Genomic DNA, 20387 nt, shown 5'->3' on the forward strand with positions numbered 1-20387 from the left:
GGATGTGCCTCGAAATTCTGAGCGCAATGGTATTTTACTTTTTCAAATTTGAGTTCCGGTTGGCCCAGAAATCACGTTTTTCTAAAATTTTAGGAGTTTGTTGAAACGGATTCGAAATTGGATCGGATTGCATCCAAGGCGTAGGATCCAAATTTCTATGGATTTGGGTCCTAGTTAGGTCCTATAAAAATCTGGAGTTGATACAAGTCTTAATCCAAATTTTTGTATGAGTATGGGTTTGGATCTTGGATCCAAATCCGGATCCAAATCCAAGCTCAACATTTTGTATGACTTTAAATTCAGCTGGGAGCTTTAAATTGAGGTTAACATCATATAAAAAAGTCTCCATGGTCAACATGACCAATTTTGGAAGCTTCTGAATATTTAAGAATAAGTAAATTCAAAAAATAAATTTATTAGTTTATTAATATTTATCAATTTCGGGATTGGGTTAAGAGGGTTTAGGGTTAACCCTCTTCTCTAATTAAAAGGGGGTCAAAAGTCAAAAAAAAAGGAGAAAGGAGTCCAAAAATCTGGAAACTCCCTAGAGAGAGACCTAATTCTGGAAACTCTCTTAGCTATTAATAAGAGAAGGGAGGGGGGGGGGGGAGGGCAGCCCTTCTCCCTCATTTGGCTGTAGAAAAAAAAAAGAGGAAACAGGAAAAAGAGAAGAGAGAAACATGGAAGGAGAGAGGAAAGGAAGGGAGAGGAGGCCATTGTTCTTTAGCCCAAGCTTTCTACAGCTTCCATTATCACGATCTTGGTCAAGGTACGGGTACTCTTTCTTGAAACGAATGAGAAATCGGGTAGAGATTGGATTTCCACGCATCTTTTGATGGAAATCCATGGAGGAATAGTGGACCCACAATTTCCACTGTTACCCATTCGTACATGTTGTATTTTTACTATTTCTTAACAAAAAAAAGGGTATAAAATAATAAATATCAAGCAGTTTTTGCATAACGCTTATGCTGTCGTTTTTTACAGCAAACAGGGGCCCAAACTGGGCCTGTGTATATGCGGCTGGACCCAGCCGCCCGGGTCGACTGAACTGAACTTACTCTTTTCAATATATATATATATATTAACAAATAGTTCTGGCATGTGTTGATGCATTAAAAAAAATGTTAATATGTTGTTTTGTGTGTTGTGCTCTTTTGGGTGGGCCACGACAGGCCCAGCTGACCCAGTCAGCTGGGTGCTGGCCTGTGATCTTGGGCATTGGAAAAAAAATTTATTTCTGTCTGTATATGTTGTGGTTTCCTGACAGCATACACAGGCCCTAACTGGGCCTGTGAATATGCTGTCAGATCCAGCCGGCAGGGTCGGCTGGGCTGGGTGTTTTCCCTTCAAAAAAAAAATGGGTATATCGCGTAATGAGCAAATAGTTTTTTTTTATTGTGTTGTTCCCTGACAGCATACGCATGCCCAAACTGGGTCTGTGTATATCCTGTTGGACCCAGCCGATAGGGTCGGCTGGGCTGGGTTTGTTCTTTTCAAATATATATATATACATATGTATATATATATATAACAAACAATTTTTTTTTGGTTACTGTTGGCAGGCTGGCACCCAGTCGAGTAGCACTCGGCTGGCTGCCAGCATGCTGGCAGGGTGCGCCAGGCTCAACACCCAGTTGGCTGGGAGTTAGGCAAGCCTATGACAGGGTCGTGGCAGGCCCAGCTGATCCAATCGTCTGGGTACTGACATGTGTGGTAGGTGATGTTTTACAAAAAAAAAAAAATATGAGAAGAACACACAACACTAAAGTCACTATGGTTCCCGTTTGTGTTGTATGCTTCCGGACAATATACATAGTCCCTGATTTGGGTCTGTGAATATACTGTCAGACCCAGCCGACAGGATCGGTTGGGCTGGGTTGTTAAATAGAAAAAAAATTTAGGGGGTGGGGGTTTATTTCTATGTTCAATACCCTGATTTATTATTGATGAACACAGTGTCAGCACACCCGCCCTTGTATTAGTCCAATTAACAGAATTTTCTCATATTGGGATCGTATCATGTTAGCAACCTAATGTTGTTAGCTTATGAAAGCAGGGCCTGGTTGTGTGATTAGTAAAGTTTGGAATTCTAATCTCTTGATGCATGCTAAATTTTGAGAATGAGTTATGTACCTACATTTTTAATTCCCTATATGTTAGGAGTTGAAGTTGTTTATATGTTTGTTGGAACATGCTTAAACATTATTCCATGACAAAGTTTGTTTTGGGTGCTTACACATTGATGGACTTGACGTGTGTTGTTGCATATACATAAATACATGAATGCTCTTTTGTCCAGCTCAATACGATTCATGGTTAAGGGCCTGTTTGGCAATGATTGCATAAAGATGCATGCATGTACATACCAAGCATATGCACAGGAAAAGGGGTATAACGTTGGCAGTTCAATTTGCATATGGGAATGTCATACTTCATGTTCATTGTCAAGGGATTAATTTGGTACATATATGACTGTACCTTGGAGGCATGTTGATACCACTGCATATATTACATATGGTTATGATTCTTGCATTAGTGCTTCGGTGATCAAAATGAATCATCGAGGGTTTGGTAAGCCCGAGTTGTGGAACTGTTTTCCCTTACTCATTTCAATGCATCGCAAAAATCATGTTTTATTAATATTTCAGTTTTATTGCACTGTTCTATATATTTCCACAAGCCAGAGTCCTGTGATGGCTCTCGTGAGATCGATGCGAGCTTTTATCTTTATTTTTTCATATGATGTTGCAAAACTTAATAAATTAATTTTTAATAAAAAGTAATAATAAAGCACAGTGTAATATACCTTCTAGGATCACCCATCTGGGGATTGGGGATCTTAGAGATCCGGTCTTATGGAGACTGTGAGGATACAAAACTCCGTGTGCTTAATTTGGTCCCCTGAACCCAATATTGAGGTTTCTTCTCCTGACCACGGTTTTAGGAAGAGTCCGCCACTTTACCTCGGGGTGATGTGTTTTGACACAGGTGTTGTTTTTAGTACCAAGGAAGTGACACTTGTGGGCGTGGGGTGTCCCTTGTGTCCCCGACATTAGATGTGAAGGTCTAATGTTCCGAAGGTGATTCGGTCGAGGACTAAATTTGCAACCCAGTAATAAAATACAAATTATGTGCTAAGCTACCCTGGGAACCTAACTTGACATCGGGGTTTGTACCCGATTGGTGTATTCACGGACAACGGTAATTAAAAAGAGAAACTTAAAGTTGTATGCATTTAATACGGCATGCATAGGAAAACAAAATACTTAAATGAAAGATAATAAAATGATTCATGCATTGCACAAAAGTCATGCATTTTCCTGTTATGCATTAGATCATGCATACTTTAACGGTTCCCTTAATCAATACATGATGGTAAGTATTGAATGTTTATTTCTTGTTGCATGCTGAAGTTTTATTACATGCTACTGTTTTACTGTCTTTGCATGCTTAGCATTTATGATTGTTGCATGAATAAATTCCCAAATGCTATAAACTGTCTTGTATGTATTTCCCTCAATTGTTGCATGATATCTTATCTTAACCCTTTATCTCACTTGTTTCATTAAGAAATAGATGTGCTTAGGATTTCGATTCTGACACCCTACTTTATTATTTTTTCGCAAAAACAGGTGATCAGTGAAGTCGACAGCTACTGGAAGGGCGCGAGAGTCACACTGAGTTTTGACAGCTTCATTTATGGACATAGTGGCTATTTCTTTATTTTGGTCCTTGAGACTAGTGTTTCTTTTCATTTACTTATTTTTATCAGTGGTTACGTTACTTTATGTTGAGTGAAACACTGTTTTTGAAATTAGTTCTTAACTCATGAATAATTGTATTGGTTTAGTTTTATGGATGATAATTGCAAGTTCGTTTGTGGTATCTGGCTATCCAGTTGGAATTTGAACTGTGAGGGCCCCGGGTCTCTGAGAAGTTTTCCGCAATGTTTAAAAAAAAAAACACCACATTTTCAAAAGGGATGAGTTGGGGTCGTTACAATAAGTAGGTTTATGAATAAATACATATGCAGTTTTTGTATTCAATGAATGCATAAGTATGTTCATGATTGGAGAAACATATATATATATTATTGATTGTATATGTATGTTCATAAATGAATGAACAAATGTATACTATTGAATGTATGTATGAATACGTTATAAAAGAATGCACACACATATTGATAATGAGAAAATGAAAAAAACAAAATCTTTATTGGTGCAAAATTTTTTTGCACCAGTAAAGGCCACTTTTTCTCGTGCATTTGTTGCAGAAGAAAACATAACTTTACTAGCGGAAAGTACGAGGCATATTTTTTTTTGCATTAAAATGTACCAAAAAAACTTATGTTTACTTGGACGTATTTCATGCTAGTAAATTGATGTTTTCTGGCATAAAAGATGTTCCAAAAAGTGGCTTTTATTGGCGTGAAAAAATATGCTAGTAAAGATGCTAATTTTTTTAATAAAATGTTGATTTTTTTTACGAGCGTCATATTAATGATAGTAAAGAGTTTTTTATTATTGCAAAATTAGCGCCAACAAAGACAATATTTTTTGAAGCTTCTATTTTGCGCCAGTAAAAACTATACCGACATGACCTATTATGGCACACTTACTTACTGGCATTAGTCTTGTCTTTATTGGCACAATTTTTGCACCAATAAAGGTGAAATTTCTTGTAGCCATAGTTCATGGCTTCTTGACTTGTTTTTGTCAAGATGTACATAATGTCATTTCATCCATGGCTTATGCATGACAAGCATATACAGGTATTTAGACATGTCATTGTCACAGAGGTCTTTTAAAAAGATAAAATGAGGTATGCCCGGGTTTTCCCAACACGAACATAACATGCATGATAGAGAATCATCGATGGAGACCACTTGTTTTTATCCATGGTGGTTTCATGATTCATCCATGGCCCTTCATATAAGTAAGCATGAGCGAAAAGTGAGATTTACCAAAAGACCATCGCCCTTAGTGAATGCATGAAAGAAAGAGAAAGAGAGACTTGTCCAAAAATCAATAACTCATTTAATGTTATGCTTTGAAAACCGTCTCACATTCACATTTGTTTTGAGTTTTCAGCAACAATAATGGAAGACATGCAATATTTCTCTATTATCACCATTGTAAAGATCCAACAACTTTAATCAAGGAGTAGGTACTACCCTATCACTGAAAACATATATATATATATATATATATATATATATATATATATATATATATATATATATATATATATATATATATATATATATATATATATATATATATATATATATATATATATAGTCACTATTGACTGAAAATAATTTTTTTTTTTAAAGGCAAGCTGGAGTTAGGCATACCCTTACTAGATATCTCTTAAGCCCCATGTGGCAGAGGGATTCGAACCTGTGCCTTCAGCTTGGCACAGGACCCCGTTGAAATATTAAGTATTTTTTATGTTTTTTTTTTTTGCTAATTAGATGTTGTAGATGTATCTGACAAATACCAACAGGGCTCGGCTTGCCTGGTAGGAGCAGCTAGTGCCCGTCACTTTGTGTTCGGGGGCATTGCAGGTTAAAAAACCCAATGGTATAGTGTGTAACTGGCTGGGGTCTGCCTAACCCCAGTTTGCCTTTAAAAAAAAATGTCCGACAAACAGGATGTTTTTGCAAGGAATGAACTGTCCGACAATTTTTTTTTACAAAATAAAATTATCGATTTCAGAATGTTCGAATATTTACGAGAATTTTGAGCTGTCAATTTTTAATCCTTAAAAGATCATGCCTATGCATCGTTGCAGGTTAAAAAACCCAATGGTATAGTGTGTAACTGGTAGGGGTCTGCCTAACCCCAGTTTGCCTTAAAAAAAAAGTGTGTCCGACGATGTTTTTGCTAGGAATGGATTGGCAGACTATTTTTTTTTTTTAAATATGTTTTTTTGGATGCTCGAATAAATACGAGAATTTTGAGCTGTCAATTTTTAATTTTTTAACCCTTAAAAGATCATGGTTATGCATAGTAATTGGCTGATCCCGATGTATAACGCATCCGTAAGCTGATATTTAAGAAAAAATAAGAACCCACGAAAATCTCGACTGATACTCCGACATATAATTTCAGAAAACATTTAGATTTTTTTTTTTGCTACTCTAATATAGATGAAAAATCATAAACGCAAGTTGTTTATAATCCCTATGACGTCATAAACGTATTCTAACATGTTTTGTTTGCTAGGAAAAACCATTTGAATGGCATTTTTTCGACGTAAAAACACACGGAACGTCTTGCCGAGTTCAAAACCGATCTCAGATCCGGCGCCCTTAGTTTCCTCCGCGGCTCCGCCCACATATTGCAAGGCGTTGAATCACACACACATGTCTTGGCTCTAACTCAAGGTAGCTAGTGGGCCCCACCGCACAACTAAGCTTTATGTATTGGCAAAAAGCCACCGACACTACCAGCGTAAGCTCCGCTTCGATGGTAGGAGCGGTCAGTGTACGACTCTTTGTGGTGGGGCGTTGCAGGTTCAAACCCCCGTGTTACGTTTTGAATAATAAATGGGTCTGCCTAACCTCAGCTTGCCTTTAAAAAAAAACAGCCACTGACACCTAAAAAAGCTGTCTTGAAAACGAAATGCCATGGGAGAGGGAGACGCGAAAAGGCACGAAAGAGGACAAACAAACACACGAAGTCTCAACTTGTCTTTTATATTTATTAGTTTTGGTATGTACTGGCACTTGGGTTCAAATTTTTTTTAGTATGCTTTCGATAGGGACCCACCGTTTAATTGAAATTCCATGTTGAAACTCACCTTTTCTGAAATTTCTCATATAATCCTAGGTTATTGGGTTAATGTCTAAATAAAGACCCGGGACTAACCTATCAATGTTTTCACCCAGTAAACAAAGTTAAATATTTTAAAATATCAAAAATATCTTTATTCCTTTTTCTTTTTGATTTATTAGTATATTTGTTATAGACTCAACCGAACTTATATATATGCTATCCATTATGAAAAATTGTGCCAAACCTGTTCTTGAATTTTACCTTTTAAATAGGTTCTAGTTTTGCATGTTACAGATGTTACGATAGACCTATTCATTTCAAGAAAATAATGAGTCTCGTTGGAACCAATTTTGACTGAAACAAACTTTTATCCGGAGCAAAATAAAACCTGAATAGGCCCAAATACGTTTGTTAAAAATCTAATCAAAATTAATATACGTTCCGTGTCCCCCATTACAAAAATGAAAAATAACCGTGATGTCCTTGCAAAATGGTGCGATTCTTTAAATACCTAACCATCTAATAAAATACTCGCGCAATTGAGAACGTCCTCTTCTTGTCCCCCATATGTAATTTTGGTATAAAGAGGTTCGCACATTTTAGGGACATTCACAACCATGAGTTACGAAGGTTCTCAAAGTGTGTGAAACTCCTTTTAACTAAATACTCTAATACATGCTAATGTCTTCACAGATATTTCAAACTTGAAGGGCTTAAAGGAAATTGTTTATGAATGAATGCTTGTTGAGGTTCAAGGCCCTAGATGATTGCTCAGCTTCGAAAATGATCTCAAATGTTTCGAATTTGAACCATTTAAAGGTGTTGGATTTATCTGGCTGCAAGGAGCTTATCGACATTGTGGCCTTCAGTACTTGAATTCGTTGGATAAACAGGGGCTGCTCAAAGGATGCATGAAACTTTCTGATGCATTAAAGGACAGCATCAAGCTACCATCTTTTTGGATAATCTGTACTAGCTTCCCTTGAAACCTCAGTATTGACTCCTGCACAACTTATGCGTACTTCGAATCTCTTTCCTCAGTTGTCAAGATTCTCCCTCCAGCCCAACTTCACTATCTTTTCTTTGTCCCAAAAGGTTCAACACTATGCAAACTTTAAAGGTTGTACTGTATTTATGAATGCCATTCCACTTTGAGCCATAAAAAATGTGCAAATTATTTTTTATTTATTTATAGTAAAAAAAGGAGGTTCACACATTTGTGGAGATATTCACAAGTGAATCAAAAATTTGAATATACGAGAGATTTTGTCAAATGGCTAGGTATTTCGGGAGGCACACCAAACAACAATACAGTCATAATATTTAAAAAAATATCCCATATGCTACAAAAAGTTAAGCCTGTGGATTTTTATGTGAACAACGTGTTGGGTTAGGGCGATTCTGATTCAAATCAATTCTAATGCTGAATTATTACAGACTAAAACCCAAATGAACAACGTGTTGGATTTTTATGTGAACAACGTGTTTGACCAAAATTCAGACATGTTAAACATAAACATATCGGTAAGTTCATTTGTAAGTTTGTAACATCTAAGCGCGAGTGATGTAAGTTACTAACTTCTAAGAGAGTACGTATTCTGTTTTAGAGGGGAGACATCACATATTTTCAAGGAATTAAGTTAAAATAAGAGTTTAAAATACTTTAAAATGTTTTCCACCGTAACGTGTGACAAAAGCTAAGTCAAGGTCTTTTATTTTACCATTGTTGCGAAAACTTTTTTTTTTTTGATAATTCAAGGAAAACCCCTCCCTCACTGCTCACCGGGGAGTACACCCAGCTTGAACCTTGTGGCAAAGGATGCCACCCACCCATGAGTTTGGAACTTGGGACATCTGATTAACTTGATGATATTCACAAAACCCTTCTACCAGATGAGCGGACTCCTTATGACTTGTGAGTACCATCGCCAAGAAAACTTGGGGATGTATTAGAGACAAAAAAAAAAGCAGTCTTCTGACACGAAACATAAAGTAAAAAAATGTATCTGTATCAGCAAATTATAATTTTTTTACCGGTTTTACTAACGGCGTTAAATACCAATTCACAAATGACCAACGTGATCATGGCTGCCACCACTACCTCCACGTTGCAAGTTTTCAACGCTCCCCTCCTCCCCACCATTGACCTCAACCAATCCGCCCACACAAAATTCACCGTAAATGCACCGCCCACTTCCACATCCGCACTCTCCCTCGCCCATAAGTTTCTAATTAAAAACAAAAAGAAAAAAGGGATTTCCAAGAGAATCAAGTTTGGGATTTCCCTGGTGAGAGAGTACTTGATTCCTCATTCCCTCGACTTTTTTTGCTGCTCTCTTTCTGGTGTCCACTGTTAAGAGAATTGGATGAGTAAGGAGGAGGGATCAAATGCTACAGCTGCTCCTTCTGACGTCCAAGGACAGGAAGAAGAAATGGCGTCGGTTGATGCATCGGAGAAGGTGGTGTTCCTCCACGGCGACCTGGACCTGTGGATCCTGAAGGCCCGGGCGCTGCCCAACATGGACATGCTGTCGGAGCACCTCCGCCGCTGCGTCACCGTCTGCCAGCCATGCTGGGCGCCCTTCCGGAGGCGGCCGTCCGGCAGCCACCCTCACCACCACCACCGCAAGATCATCACCAGCGACCCTTACGTCTCTGTCTGCGTTGCCGGCGCCACCGTCGCCAAGACCAGGGTCATCCCCAATTCGCAGGAGCCCGACTGGGACGAGCACTTCGTGGTCCCCCTGGCCCACCCTGATTCCAGGATCGAGTTCCAGGTGAAGGACAACGACGTCTTCGGCGCCCAGCTCATCGGCACCATCCGCATCTCCGCCTCGAAGGTCCTCTCCGGCGAACCCATCGAAGATTGGTTCCAGATAATCGGCCCCGGTGGTGTTCCCCCGAAGCCAGATTCCGCATTGTGTCTTCGGATGAGGTTCTATCCTGTGGGGGGCAACCCCTTGTACAGCGACGGCGTGGGCGCTGATCCGGAAGCCGTCCCCGGCATTCCGAACACGTATTTTCCGGTTCGGAGAGGCGGGTTGGTCACTCTGTATCAAGACGCCCACATTAGGGATGGAGAGCTGCCGGAGATTCCACTGGACGGAGGGAGGAGGTTTGAACACGACAAGTGTTGGGAGGACATTTGCCACGCTATCTTGGAAGCTCACCACCTGATCTACATTGTGGGTTGGTCTGTGTATCACAAGGTGAGGCTCGTTAGAGAGCCCACGAGGCCGCTGCCGGAGGGCGGGCAATTGACGCTGGGCGACCTGCTCAAGTATAAATCTCAAGAGGGTGTTCGGGTGTGCCTTCTAGTTTGGGATGATAAGACTTCCCACGATAAGTTGCTTCTGAAAACGGTACGTCTGCAACAGCCCATTACCCAAAGCGTTTGTGTTTCCATACATTTATGAATGTATATATCTATGGGAATGTTTGTTGTGTAGTCGGTTTTTTACCGCACTACTACGTCTAATTTGCATGCCACTACGGGGCGGAGTTGTTGGCATTATATACACATTGCTGATCAGAGCGTTACCTTGGTTCGGTTGTAAACCCAACAACTATAACCCTTCCTACCATGAATTCTTCAGTCGATATTCTAAGCGGTTATGGGGATGTATGTTAGATTTGGGCAACCAAAAGAGTAAATCACTAAATCCGCATAGGGGAGCAAGGCTGCACAGTGAGCGTCTCCTTGATGTTATTACTCTCAAGTCTCAACATGCCAATTCAGTTTAGTATTGCCAGAAATAAATGGTGTTCAATGCGGTGGTTTCTTACTGCAGTTTGAGCACAAAAACCACACCAATGCACAATCCTAGTGCAGGCGAACTCTTGACTTCCTGAGCTGCCTCACTTGGGTATTCTAGAAGTAGACTCGTGATAAAAATAACAAGGACAAATTGATGGTTTACATATTCAGAACTCTTAATAATAATGGAAAATTTCAGTTGCATCAAAGTGGATTGTGGCCATACATAGGATCATAAGTCATATTTCAAGCCTCTGGGCACAGATAAGTGGTTTACAAAAATGACTATATGGATGGGCTAACCAGTCCATTTTCGCATCTTGGCAGTGGGCTTGAAGAATATGAAATATACAAAGAACATGACACATACTTTGTATCAAATGCAACTGGTAGGTTGTGCATTCTGCAGCGCACTTGTGAAAATGAAATATGCACAACTTCAAATCAAAATGGTTCTTGTTTGTGCACCTATCTTTATGTAGTTCTTTGGCTCTTCAAGTTCCTTGTTTACAAGAGAGACATCTAGAGTTGTAAGAGTATGGTCCGATGAGATGATGAGTTACCAAGATACATAGAAAGGAACCATCTACATGACATGTTTTTTAGTAGGAAATTATAGGAAATACAGAAAAAAGGCAACTTAATTTTTTTCATTTTGCAACAGTAGTGATATGAAGAGAACATTATCATCATTCTTCCTTTGCATTTCCCCTATTCTTAAAAAATAATCAATTTTCATGAAGATTTTCCTAGAAAAAGAAACATTTTAGAAATCCAGTCAGATATTTCAACTGCTGAGATATCCTTGAATGTGATGCCTTTTTCATAGTTTCAATGGATGGCTAAAGTGTCATACATTATGTTTTGTTTTTTATCTTCAGATTTAACCTATCCAACAGGTACATCATGTGATTTGTATTGATAGTGTTCTGTTGAAATGATGTATAATGTTGATGAGGCCATCAAGATCCACACCTACTTTCATGTCTAAAAAGTGCATGTGATTATTATAAAATATTTCATAATGAACTTTGAACACAAGCACATATTAGAGTGTTAGGTGGCACTCAAGGAGTACCTGCTGCCTAGGTATTGGCCAGCCATGGGCCAGAATTAGTCAACAACATTGAGATATCTTTTTTGATCAACCATAAGTCCTTTAACCAAGCAATAGTCCTCCACATAAGCAAAGGCAGGGGATGGTTGATGATACCTATATCACTCACCTTTGTGGCCTTTTAAGACTAACCAAGGCTAAGAAACATGCCAGCTGTTATAAAAATCAATCTATATTTCTCTTGAAATTTTCATTTTGAATTCAGGGGCATGCTTGCATGGATATTGACAAGTGCTAAGAAATGTTCAAGAACAAAGTATAAACACAAGGTTTAATTCTTTTGGAAGTTTTAGTAATTTATTGATGTTTTTAGTGATTTCATAAGGGAAAGCAAAATGTTTGAAATAGACAGAATAGGATGGATGGTTTTTAACAGAACATTATATAAGAGCGCTGGTCGTACTAGTCTGGTAGAATTGTCCTTTTGATTGTAAAGGAACTCGCTTATCACCCAACACACACTTAGCTTGTCCCCATTTCAACCACTTGCAGGATTTTGTGCTGGTTGCTTGCAGCAAGGGTCAAGACCCTAGAAACTGGGAACTCGAGTTGACTAGGCTTTACTAATCTTGACATAAGATTGAGAAGCATGGAGAAGGGAGAAAATAAAGGAGAGAAAAATAGCCTGTCACAATTGCAGTGGGGAAAAACTGAATGACTTGGAGCCTCTAGGTTGTATTGTTTTTTAATAGCTTTTGGTTAAAATAGCAGGAATATATCTGCAGCACATACAATGATTACAAATTTGCAATTATATGCAATAACTAACTTCTATTGACGACACTTTTCCACGATGGAGAAGAATAGACTTAGTGGATTCAAATTCAGATCTTAATCCACTAATAAAATGAAAAAAATGCTTTGCATTGATTTGGTTTTGGTGAAGTTCAATATCTTGTGGACAATGCCACTTTGGTTTAAGAAGAGCTAACTCTTCCCTTAATTCCGACAAACTATTGTAGTACTCTCTAATGCTCTTGTCTCCTTGAACCATATTCCGAACTTTAATTTGTAAATTGCACACATGTGCAATATCCTTAAGAGAATACATTCTCTTAAGGTAATCCCACGCATCATTACCATGCTCGAATTTCGCAAGACTCGAGCATTTCTTTATGTCAACACTTGTGATAAGCCAAAACATAATCTTGGCATGACCCATTCACCATTCCTTCCATTTTTTTTCATAAGTAGAGATGACCTTAATTCTTTCTACCTCCGTGAGAGGTATTTCGTTCTCTCCTTCGTCCTTGGTGAGGATTAGTATAGGTTCCATATCGGTCCCGTCTACTAATCTCTATAATCCCTTTCCCCACATAAGATGCTTCATGATTGAAGCCCATGTGATATAATTGGAATCGTTGAGTTTGATGGGCTTAATGGTGGCATTATCATTGTCATCCATTTCACAGTTTTTGGGAAAGAAGAGATAAAGCGAAGACGAATAAGGAAAGAACAAGAAGAAAAATAAAGAAGAGGATACTCTACCGCAAATGGTGAGTGTAAGTATTCCTCTAAGCTCTTAAGTCTTTATACGATCACAACTTTAAAGGAGCTTTACTTTCTTTAAAAAAGCTTGAGTGGCATGCTTCTCAATGCACCAAAGGAACTTAGCTTGATCGCTTCAACCGTTAGCTCTGATACCATGTAAGAAAATAGAACCCCAAACAAAACTTCAAAAAGAAGCTCATAAAAGTTTTTTCTCAATGAACACAAAGGTTCATTCAACATACTCACAAGAACCAAAATACTCAAAAAGAGTGCACACACCAAGAGAGAAAAAATTATCTCATTAAGATGGGATAAACCCACAAAAAATAATAATCAAACAAGAAGTAAAAGCACATATTTATAGGGCTGAAAAGAAGCTAGAGAGGGGGCCGTTGGGAGTCCAACGTCTCCTATTGCTGTTTTATGCTTTATTAACTGAAAAGTCAATAAAGGCATTAAGCCTATTTGAATGTTCAGAAAAAAGTTGCTTTATGAGTCAATAAAGGCATTAAGCCTATTTGAATGTCCAAAAAATAGAAAGTTATTCTAACTAGACTAATTCTAACTAAACTAAGAAACTAAACTAAAAAAATAAAATTACATATGATGGAGATATCTCATATATGAGATTAACTATGAGATTACAATTTTTAACACATAGAGAACAAACACCAAAGAGTAGACTTCATTTAGAAAAAGAATGCAAGAATACAACATATAGGGGCTGATCCCCTCACTAACCAACTAATACAAATTGGACTAATATGGACCTCTGACTTTGACTGCTACACATTTTCTAAGGTAAATAACAAAAATGGCCTTATAAATACAAGAAAATACACATAGATATTACCGAACAACAGTAATACACTATGTTACATTTCTCAAGTTCTCAACAAATTTAGTAAGGGAACTGTTGATTGACTTGATGTCTGTTAAATTCCAATTTAATTGCTTTCTTCCATTGTGACTTATGAAATGTAGAATGGAGAATTAACTATATGGGTTTTGGTGCAGGAAGGAGTGATGCAGACTCATGATGAAGAAACTCGGAAATTCTTTAAGCATTCATCTGTTCATTGTGTGATCTCACCTCGTTATGCCAGTAGCAAGCTTAGCATTTTCAAGCAACAGGCATGCATACAACTACAGAAAGCTTCTATTTCTTTCTAATGATTAATGCCTAATTGATAATAATTGTGTACTGCAACTATGATTATATTTAGGAGTTTAATATGGCTATCTTCTTGTAGAAACTTCTTTACTCATTAAATGAAATACAGTTTTGGAAGATTGCTTTAGATCTAAACTAATTAAAGAGGCCTATCATTTACTTGGTTACTCCGATACATAAATCATGCATCTTTTAGATGGGTTTCATGTATGACATACCCAAGAATTTTCTACAAGCAAAACCTGAGTTCTAAGTGTTAATTTTGGCTAGATTATTGTAAAACTGCAGCTATTAATCATACCTAATCCTCCATCGGAAAATACTTGATTTTGTTGTATAATATAGAAGAATGTTATGAAATATTTGAATGGATAAGAATGTTATGAAATATCACACCATTTACTAAATTTTTAAGTTTAAAAATTCCAAGAATGTTTTCACACAGTATCTACAAAAGACATCAGAAGATCACCTGCAGTTTGGAAAACAATGTTGAAAATTTACTTTATTGGAAAACCATGCTTAGAGAATGGTTGCGTTGAATGGACATGGGGAGCAGGCATGATGTGGGTATGGATCATTTACATAAGGACGACTCTGGCAGATGGATTATGACTTCTGAAATGTTTTTGGCTTCATTTGAAAACAAGCGGTTAAAATAGTGTGCTATGAAGTACAAATAATGCTTTTTTTCGTTTTTATTTTTCTTAGATCTCATTTATTGGGGCACTCTTTAGCAACCATGCCCTTTCTCATCCCTTATTTTCATATTCCTACTCGTCATCATTTCTTTGCTTTGTTTTTCTGTATAGTTATCCGAATACTGGCTGGAAAATGAAGGGCAGACACCATCCTTATCTTTTTAACATTTTTACTTATGTCCGAAAAAAAATGAGAAAAATTGTTGGACCGGTGCTTCTGGAGTCATATGACACCTTCCTATCATTTTTCCTTTGTGTGTGATTGGGTGGAAATGAAGTAGGCGAGGATTTTTTTCCAGCTTGAGAAAGATGACGAAAATGGTGGTGGTGGCTGTGCTGATGATATGATAAAGCAGAAAATGGAGGAAAAAGCTATTGGTCTTGTTGGTTGTTTTATTAATAATTGTTGATGAAGATGGTGGTGGTGGTTGCATTCTAATGATTGATGGAAAGTGATGTGGTAGTGGGTCCTTTTTTCTTGAGTGATGATGTCGTTCGTGGTGGTCCTCTTGTAGTGGTGAATGATAAAGGATTGCCATCATTATAATCATAAACGTGAACAATCATGATGGAGATGAAAAATGTAGAAGGTGATTGTGATGATGTTGATGATAATTGATGCTTTTTATGATGATTATGATAATGAATACATGCCAACAATGGTGTTTTTGTTATTGATGTTCATTATTCAACTGATAATGGTATTGATGATGATAACATTAATGGTGATCAAGATTGTGAGGGCACTTGGTTACTGTTGATAATGGTATTGATGATAGTTGATCTTTTAATGAAGTTGAAATGATGATGGAAACAGAAAATGGGATTACTCAATAAACCAATCTTTATAAGCAAACTCTCATCCAAACACCAGTTTAATCATATTATATATATTAAGTAAATATTTTTTTAATAAATTGAGTTCCAAAACTAATTTAACACAAAACAAATGCATGAAAAGTTGCCATCCAAATGGGGCTCAAAGTACCAGCTCAGGACTGGAGATCATTGAGAAAGAAACATTTAACCAAATGTCATGTCAGATTCGAATTTGGGAAAGAACATAATGGCAAGAATATCAAGATTTCTTATTGTTTGTAAATATGATTCCAGTTTTGGGCAAAGGTGTTGACTATGTCTATCACATGTTTGATCATGATCATGGTATGTCATGCCATATCTGTTAAATTGTAATTCATAAGGCAATGTATTTTCTATATATAAAAAAAGATACATATACATATATATATTTCATATATATGTACATGTATCCATCTACTTATATATATAAAATATATATTTCTTTAGTTGTAGGGGTATTTTAGTCATTTCTACATTTTACGCATATTCATGTTTTTGAATATGATTATAATTCCTCCTTTTTATTTTTTCTTATTTTTGTAATTTTTTTCATTTCTTATTTTTGTTCTTTTTTGTAATATTTCTGTACACAGTCAGTGGCTGACTGTGTACAGTGTACAATAGTCAGTGGCTGACTGTTTGTACACAGTTTAAAAGGTAGACGTTGGGCTGATTCCCAAAGTCTCTAATAATAGCCGTTGATGTCTCTAATAAGCGCCGTTGGGAATAGCCCAACTGAAAAGAAGTCGTCGTTGGGTCTTGGACCCAAACCCGACCCGATTCATGTATCAAATCAGGTCAGGATCCAATCTCTGTATAGTGTATTTTAAAAGTTTATTAGAGGGTATTTTCGTACCCTAGAATTGTACATTAAATATATATTCAATTGAATGTGTAACGACCCCAACTCATCCCTTTTGAAAATGCGGATTTTTTTTTTTTAAAAACAGTGCGGAAAACTTCCCAAAGACCCGGGGTCCTCACAGTTCCAATTCCAACTTGATAGTCATAAACCACAAAAGAACTTGCAATTAACATCCATAAAACTAACCAATACCTTTATTCATGAGTTAAGAACTAATCTAAAAAACAGTGTTTCACTCAACAGAAAGTAACGCAACCACTGATAAAAATAAGTAGGTGACAAGAACACTAGACTGAAGAACCAAAATAAAGAGTCACTCTGTCCACAAAGGAAACTGTCAAAACTCATTGTGACTCCTGCGCCCTCACAGTAGCCGTCGACTTCACTGATCACCTGTTCCTGCGAAAAACCAATGAAGTAGGGTGTCAGAATCGAAATCCTAAGCACAACTACTTAATGAAACAAGTGAGATAAAAGGGTAAGATAAGATATCATGCAACAATTGAGGGAAATACATGCAAGACAGTTTATAACATTTGGTGAATTTATTCATGCAACAATCATAATTGCTAAGTATGCAAAGATAGTAAAGCAGTAGCATGTAATAAAACTTCTGCATGCAACAAGAAATAAACATTCAACACTTACCATCATGTATTGATTAAGGAAACCATTAAAGTATGCATGATCTAATGCATAACAGGAAAATGCATGACTTTTGTGAAATGCATGAATCATCTTATTATCTTTCATTTAAGTCTTTTGTTTCTTTATGCATGCCCTATTAAATGCATACAACTTTAAGTTTCTCTTTTTAATTACCGTTGCCCGCGGATACACCAAACGGGTACAAACCCCGAGGTCAAGTTAGGTTTCCAGGGTAGCTTAACACACAATTGTATTTTATTACTGGGTCCCAACTTAGCCCTCGACCGAATCACCTTCGGAACATTAGACATCCACATCTAATGTCGGGGACACAAGGGACACCCCACGCCCACAAGTGCCACTTCATTGGTACCAAAAACAACAGCTGTGTCAAAACACACCACCCCCAGGTAAAGTGGCGGACTCTCCCTTAAACCGTGGCCAGGAGAAGGAACCTCAATATCGGGTTCAGGGGACCAAACTAAGCACACAGAGTTTTGTATCCTCACAGTCTCCCCAAGACCGGATTTCTAAGATCCCCATTCTCCAGATGAGTGATCCCAGAAGGTATATTACACTGTGCTTTATTATTACTTTTTATTAAAAATTAATTCCTTAAGTTTTGCAACATCATATGCAAAAAGAAAGATAAAAGCTCATATCTATCTCGCGAGAGCCATCACAGGACTCCGGCCTGTGGAAACATATAGAACAGTGCAATAAAACTGAAATATTAATAAAACATGATTTTTGCGATGCATTAATATGAGTAAGGGAAAACAATTCCACAGCTCGGGCTTACCAAACCCTCGATGATTCATTTTGATCACCGAAGCATTAATGCAGGAATCATAACCATATGTAATGTATGCAGTGGTATCAACATGCCTCCAAGTACAGTCATATATGTACCAAATTAATCCATTGACAATGAACATGAAATATGACATTCCCATATGCAAATTGAACTGCCCACGTTATACCCCTTTTCCTGTGCATATGCATGGTATGCACATGCATGCATCTTTATGCAATCATTGCCACATATGCTTCTAACCATGAATCGTATTGAGATGAACAAAGTAGCATTCATGTATTTATGTATATGCAACAACACACGTCAATTCCATCAATGTGTAAGCACTCAAAACAACCCTTATCATGGAATAATGTGTAAGCATGTTCCAACAGACATATAAACCACTTCAACTCCTAGCATATATGGAAATCAAAATTTCAGGTACATAACTCATTCTCAAAATTTATCATGCTTCAAGAAATTAAAATTCCAAACTTTACTAATCACACAACCAGGCCCTGCTTTCATAAACTAACAACATTAGGTTTCTAACATGATACGATTTCCGACATAAGAAAAATTTGTAATTGGACTAATACAAGGTCGGGTATGCTGTCACTGGGTTTATCAAAATAAATCAGGGGATTGAACATAGAAATAAAAATTCCCCCTAATTTTTTTTCTTTTTAACAGCCCGGCTGGGTCTGACAGCAATTCACTGGGCCTGTGAATTGCTGTCAGGAAAACCCCCACCTATACAGAGAAATATTTTTTTTTCAAAGCCACCTAGCCCAGCCGACCCTGCCGGCTGGGTCTGACAGCATATCCACAGGCCCAGTTTGGGCCTGTGTATGCTGTCAGGAAACCACCGCATCATTTTTTTCTTTTTGATAACAACTAGGCACAACCCCTATTAGTCTCAGGTTTAATTAAATGCCCAAACTGATTAAGCTTTAACAATTTCTAAACAAAAATCAAAATTTCAACACATTATTTAGTTACTAAGACATATCAGAGTTAAACAATGGATGAAATCTCAATTCATTCTAACAATTCAAGTTCAAATAACTGATTCATATCAACATAATAAATCAGATGTAAACTTCATTAAACCCCCCTCAAAATTCCACATCAGTATATATATATATAGCCTTAACCAGAAATTCAAAACCAATTTAATTACATGTTTTGGAATACACCCAGTTAATGAAATCTGAAAATTTAGGGAACACTACATGTATCAAAGAGAAGATTTTGAACAAAAGGCCCAGCTAAAACTGGGTCTAGCACACAGCCAAACCCACCCAGCCGACCCAGTTGGCTGGGTCTGGTACACAGCCCAGCCGACTGCATGCCTGGGCCCAAATCATGAAGGTAAAAGCTTATTAGTTCTGTTTTTTTTTTCTTTTTTCAAAACCATAAGAACACAGAAGGTGTAAGTGAGTAACAGTGGAAACCGTGGCTCCACTGTTCTCCATGAGATTCCATAGAGTGTTGCATGGAGATCCAATCTCCACCGATGCCCCATTAGAATAAAAAAGAGGTACCCGTACCTCGTTTCGCAAATCCTGGTGATCGGAGACAGCTTTTACGAGAGAGAGATCGGCTGAGGTCGAACCCACCCCCACTGTCGAACTCCGGTTGAAGGGAAACAACGAGGAGGAGGAAGGACTGCCGCTTGACAAGGGTGGTGCGTATGCCTGCCGCGGTTAGTAAGTTGCCGGCGATGGGGCTCCGACAACATGCACGAAAACGAGAGGGAGAGTGAGAGAGATTTGGGGCAAAACAAAGAGAGGAAGGGGAAGGGGATACCAACCTTCCATTTTAAAGGAGGAAGCCCTCCGAATTTGGCGGAGATCGTTCCCCTTTCGTCGGAGGCTGCGGCCCACCTTTCCCCTCTTTTCCCCTCACACGATAGGGGTTAGGGTTTTCTCTCAGCACCCTAACCCTCCCCCTTCTTACTTTCCCCTTTCCAGCAATATCGGGCAACCCTTATCGGGTTGCCCCCCCCCCCCCCCCCCTTTTTTTTTTTTTACTCGTTACACAGGGGCGACCCGGGTCCGAACTCGGGACCCGGTAACCGACCCCGAGTTGGGTCCACGCCTGTTTCTCATAAAAAATGGATCCGCAAGTTGGATCCAAATGGATCCAACTGTGGATCCTCGAGTTCGCTTTATATATATATA

The 20387-nt window shown here is 38.0% G+C and overlaps 1 protein-coding gene across 1 annotated transcript in view; it reads left to right on the top strand.

Annotated features, from left to right (window-relative positions):
* Positions 1 to 8868: 8868 nt before the first annotated feature.
* The window catches only part of LOC149835802 (phospholipase D delta-like), a 194172-nt gene continuing 182653 nt past the window's right edge, over positions 8869 to 20387 (top strand). The window contains exons 1-2 of the mRNA XM_090008760.1: positions 8869 to 10150; positions 14171 to 14287. Of these exons, the coding sequence (XP_089864886.1) occupies positions 9155 to 10150; positions 14171 to 14287 (1113 nt within the window). The 5' untranslated portion in view covers positions 8869 to 9154. The remainder of the gene's footprint in view (positions 10151 to 14170; positions 14288 to 20387) is intronic.

This window comes from Nuphar pumila, chromosome 6, assembly GCF_984573655.1.
Source record: "Nuphar pumila chromosome 6, dmNupPumi1.hap1.1, whole genome shotgun sequence".
NCBI classification, from domain to species: Eukaryota; Viridiplantae; Streptophyta; class Magnoliopsida; order Nymphaeales; family Nymphaeaceae; genus Nuphar; species Nuphar pumila.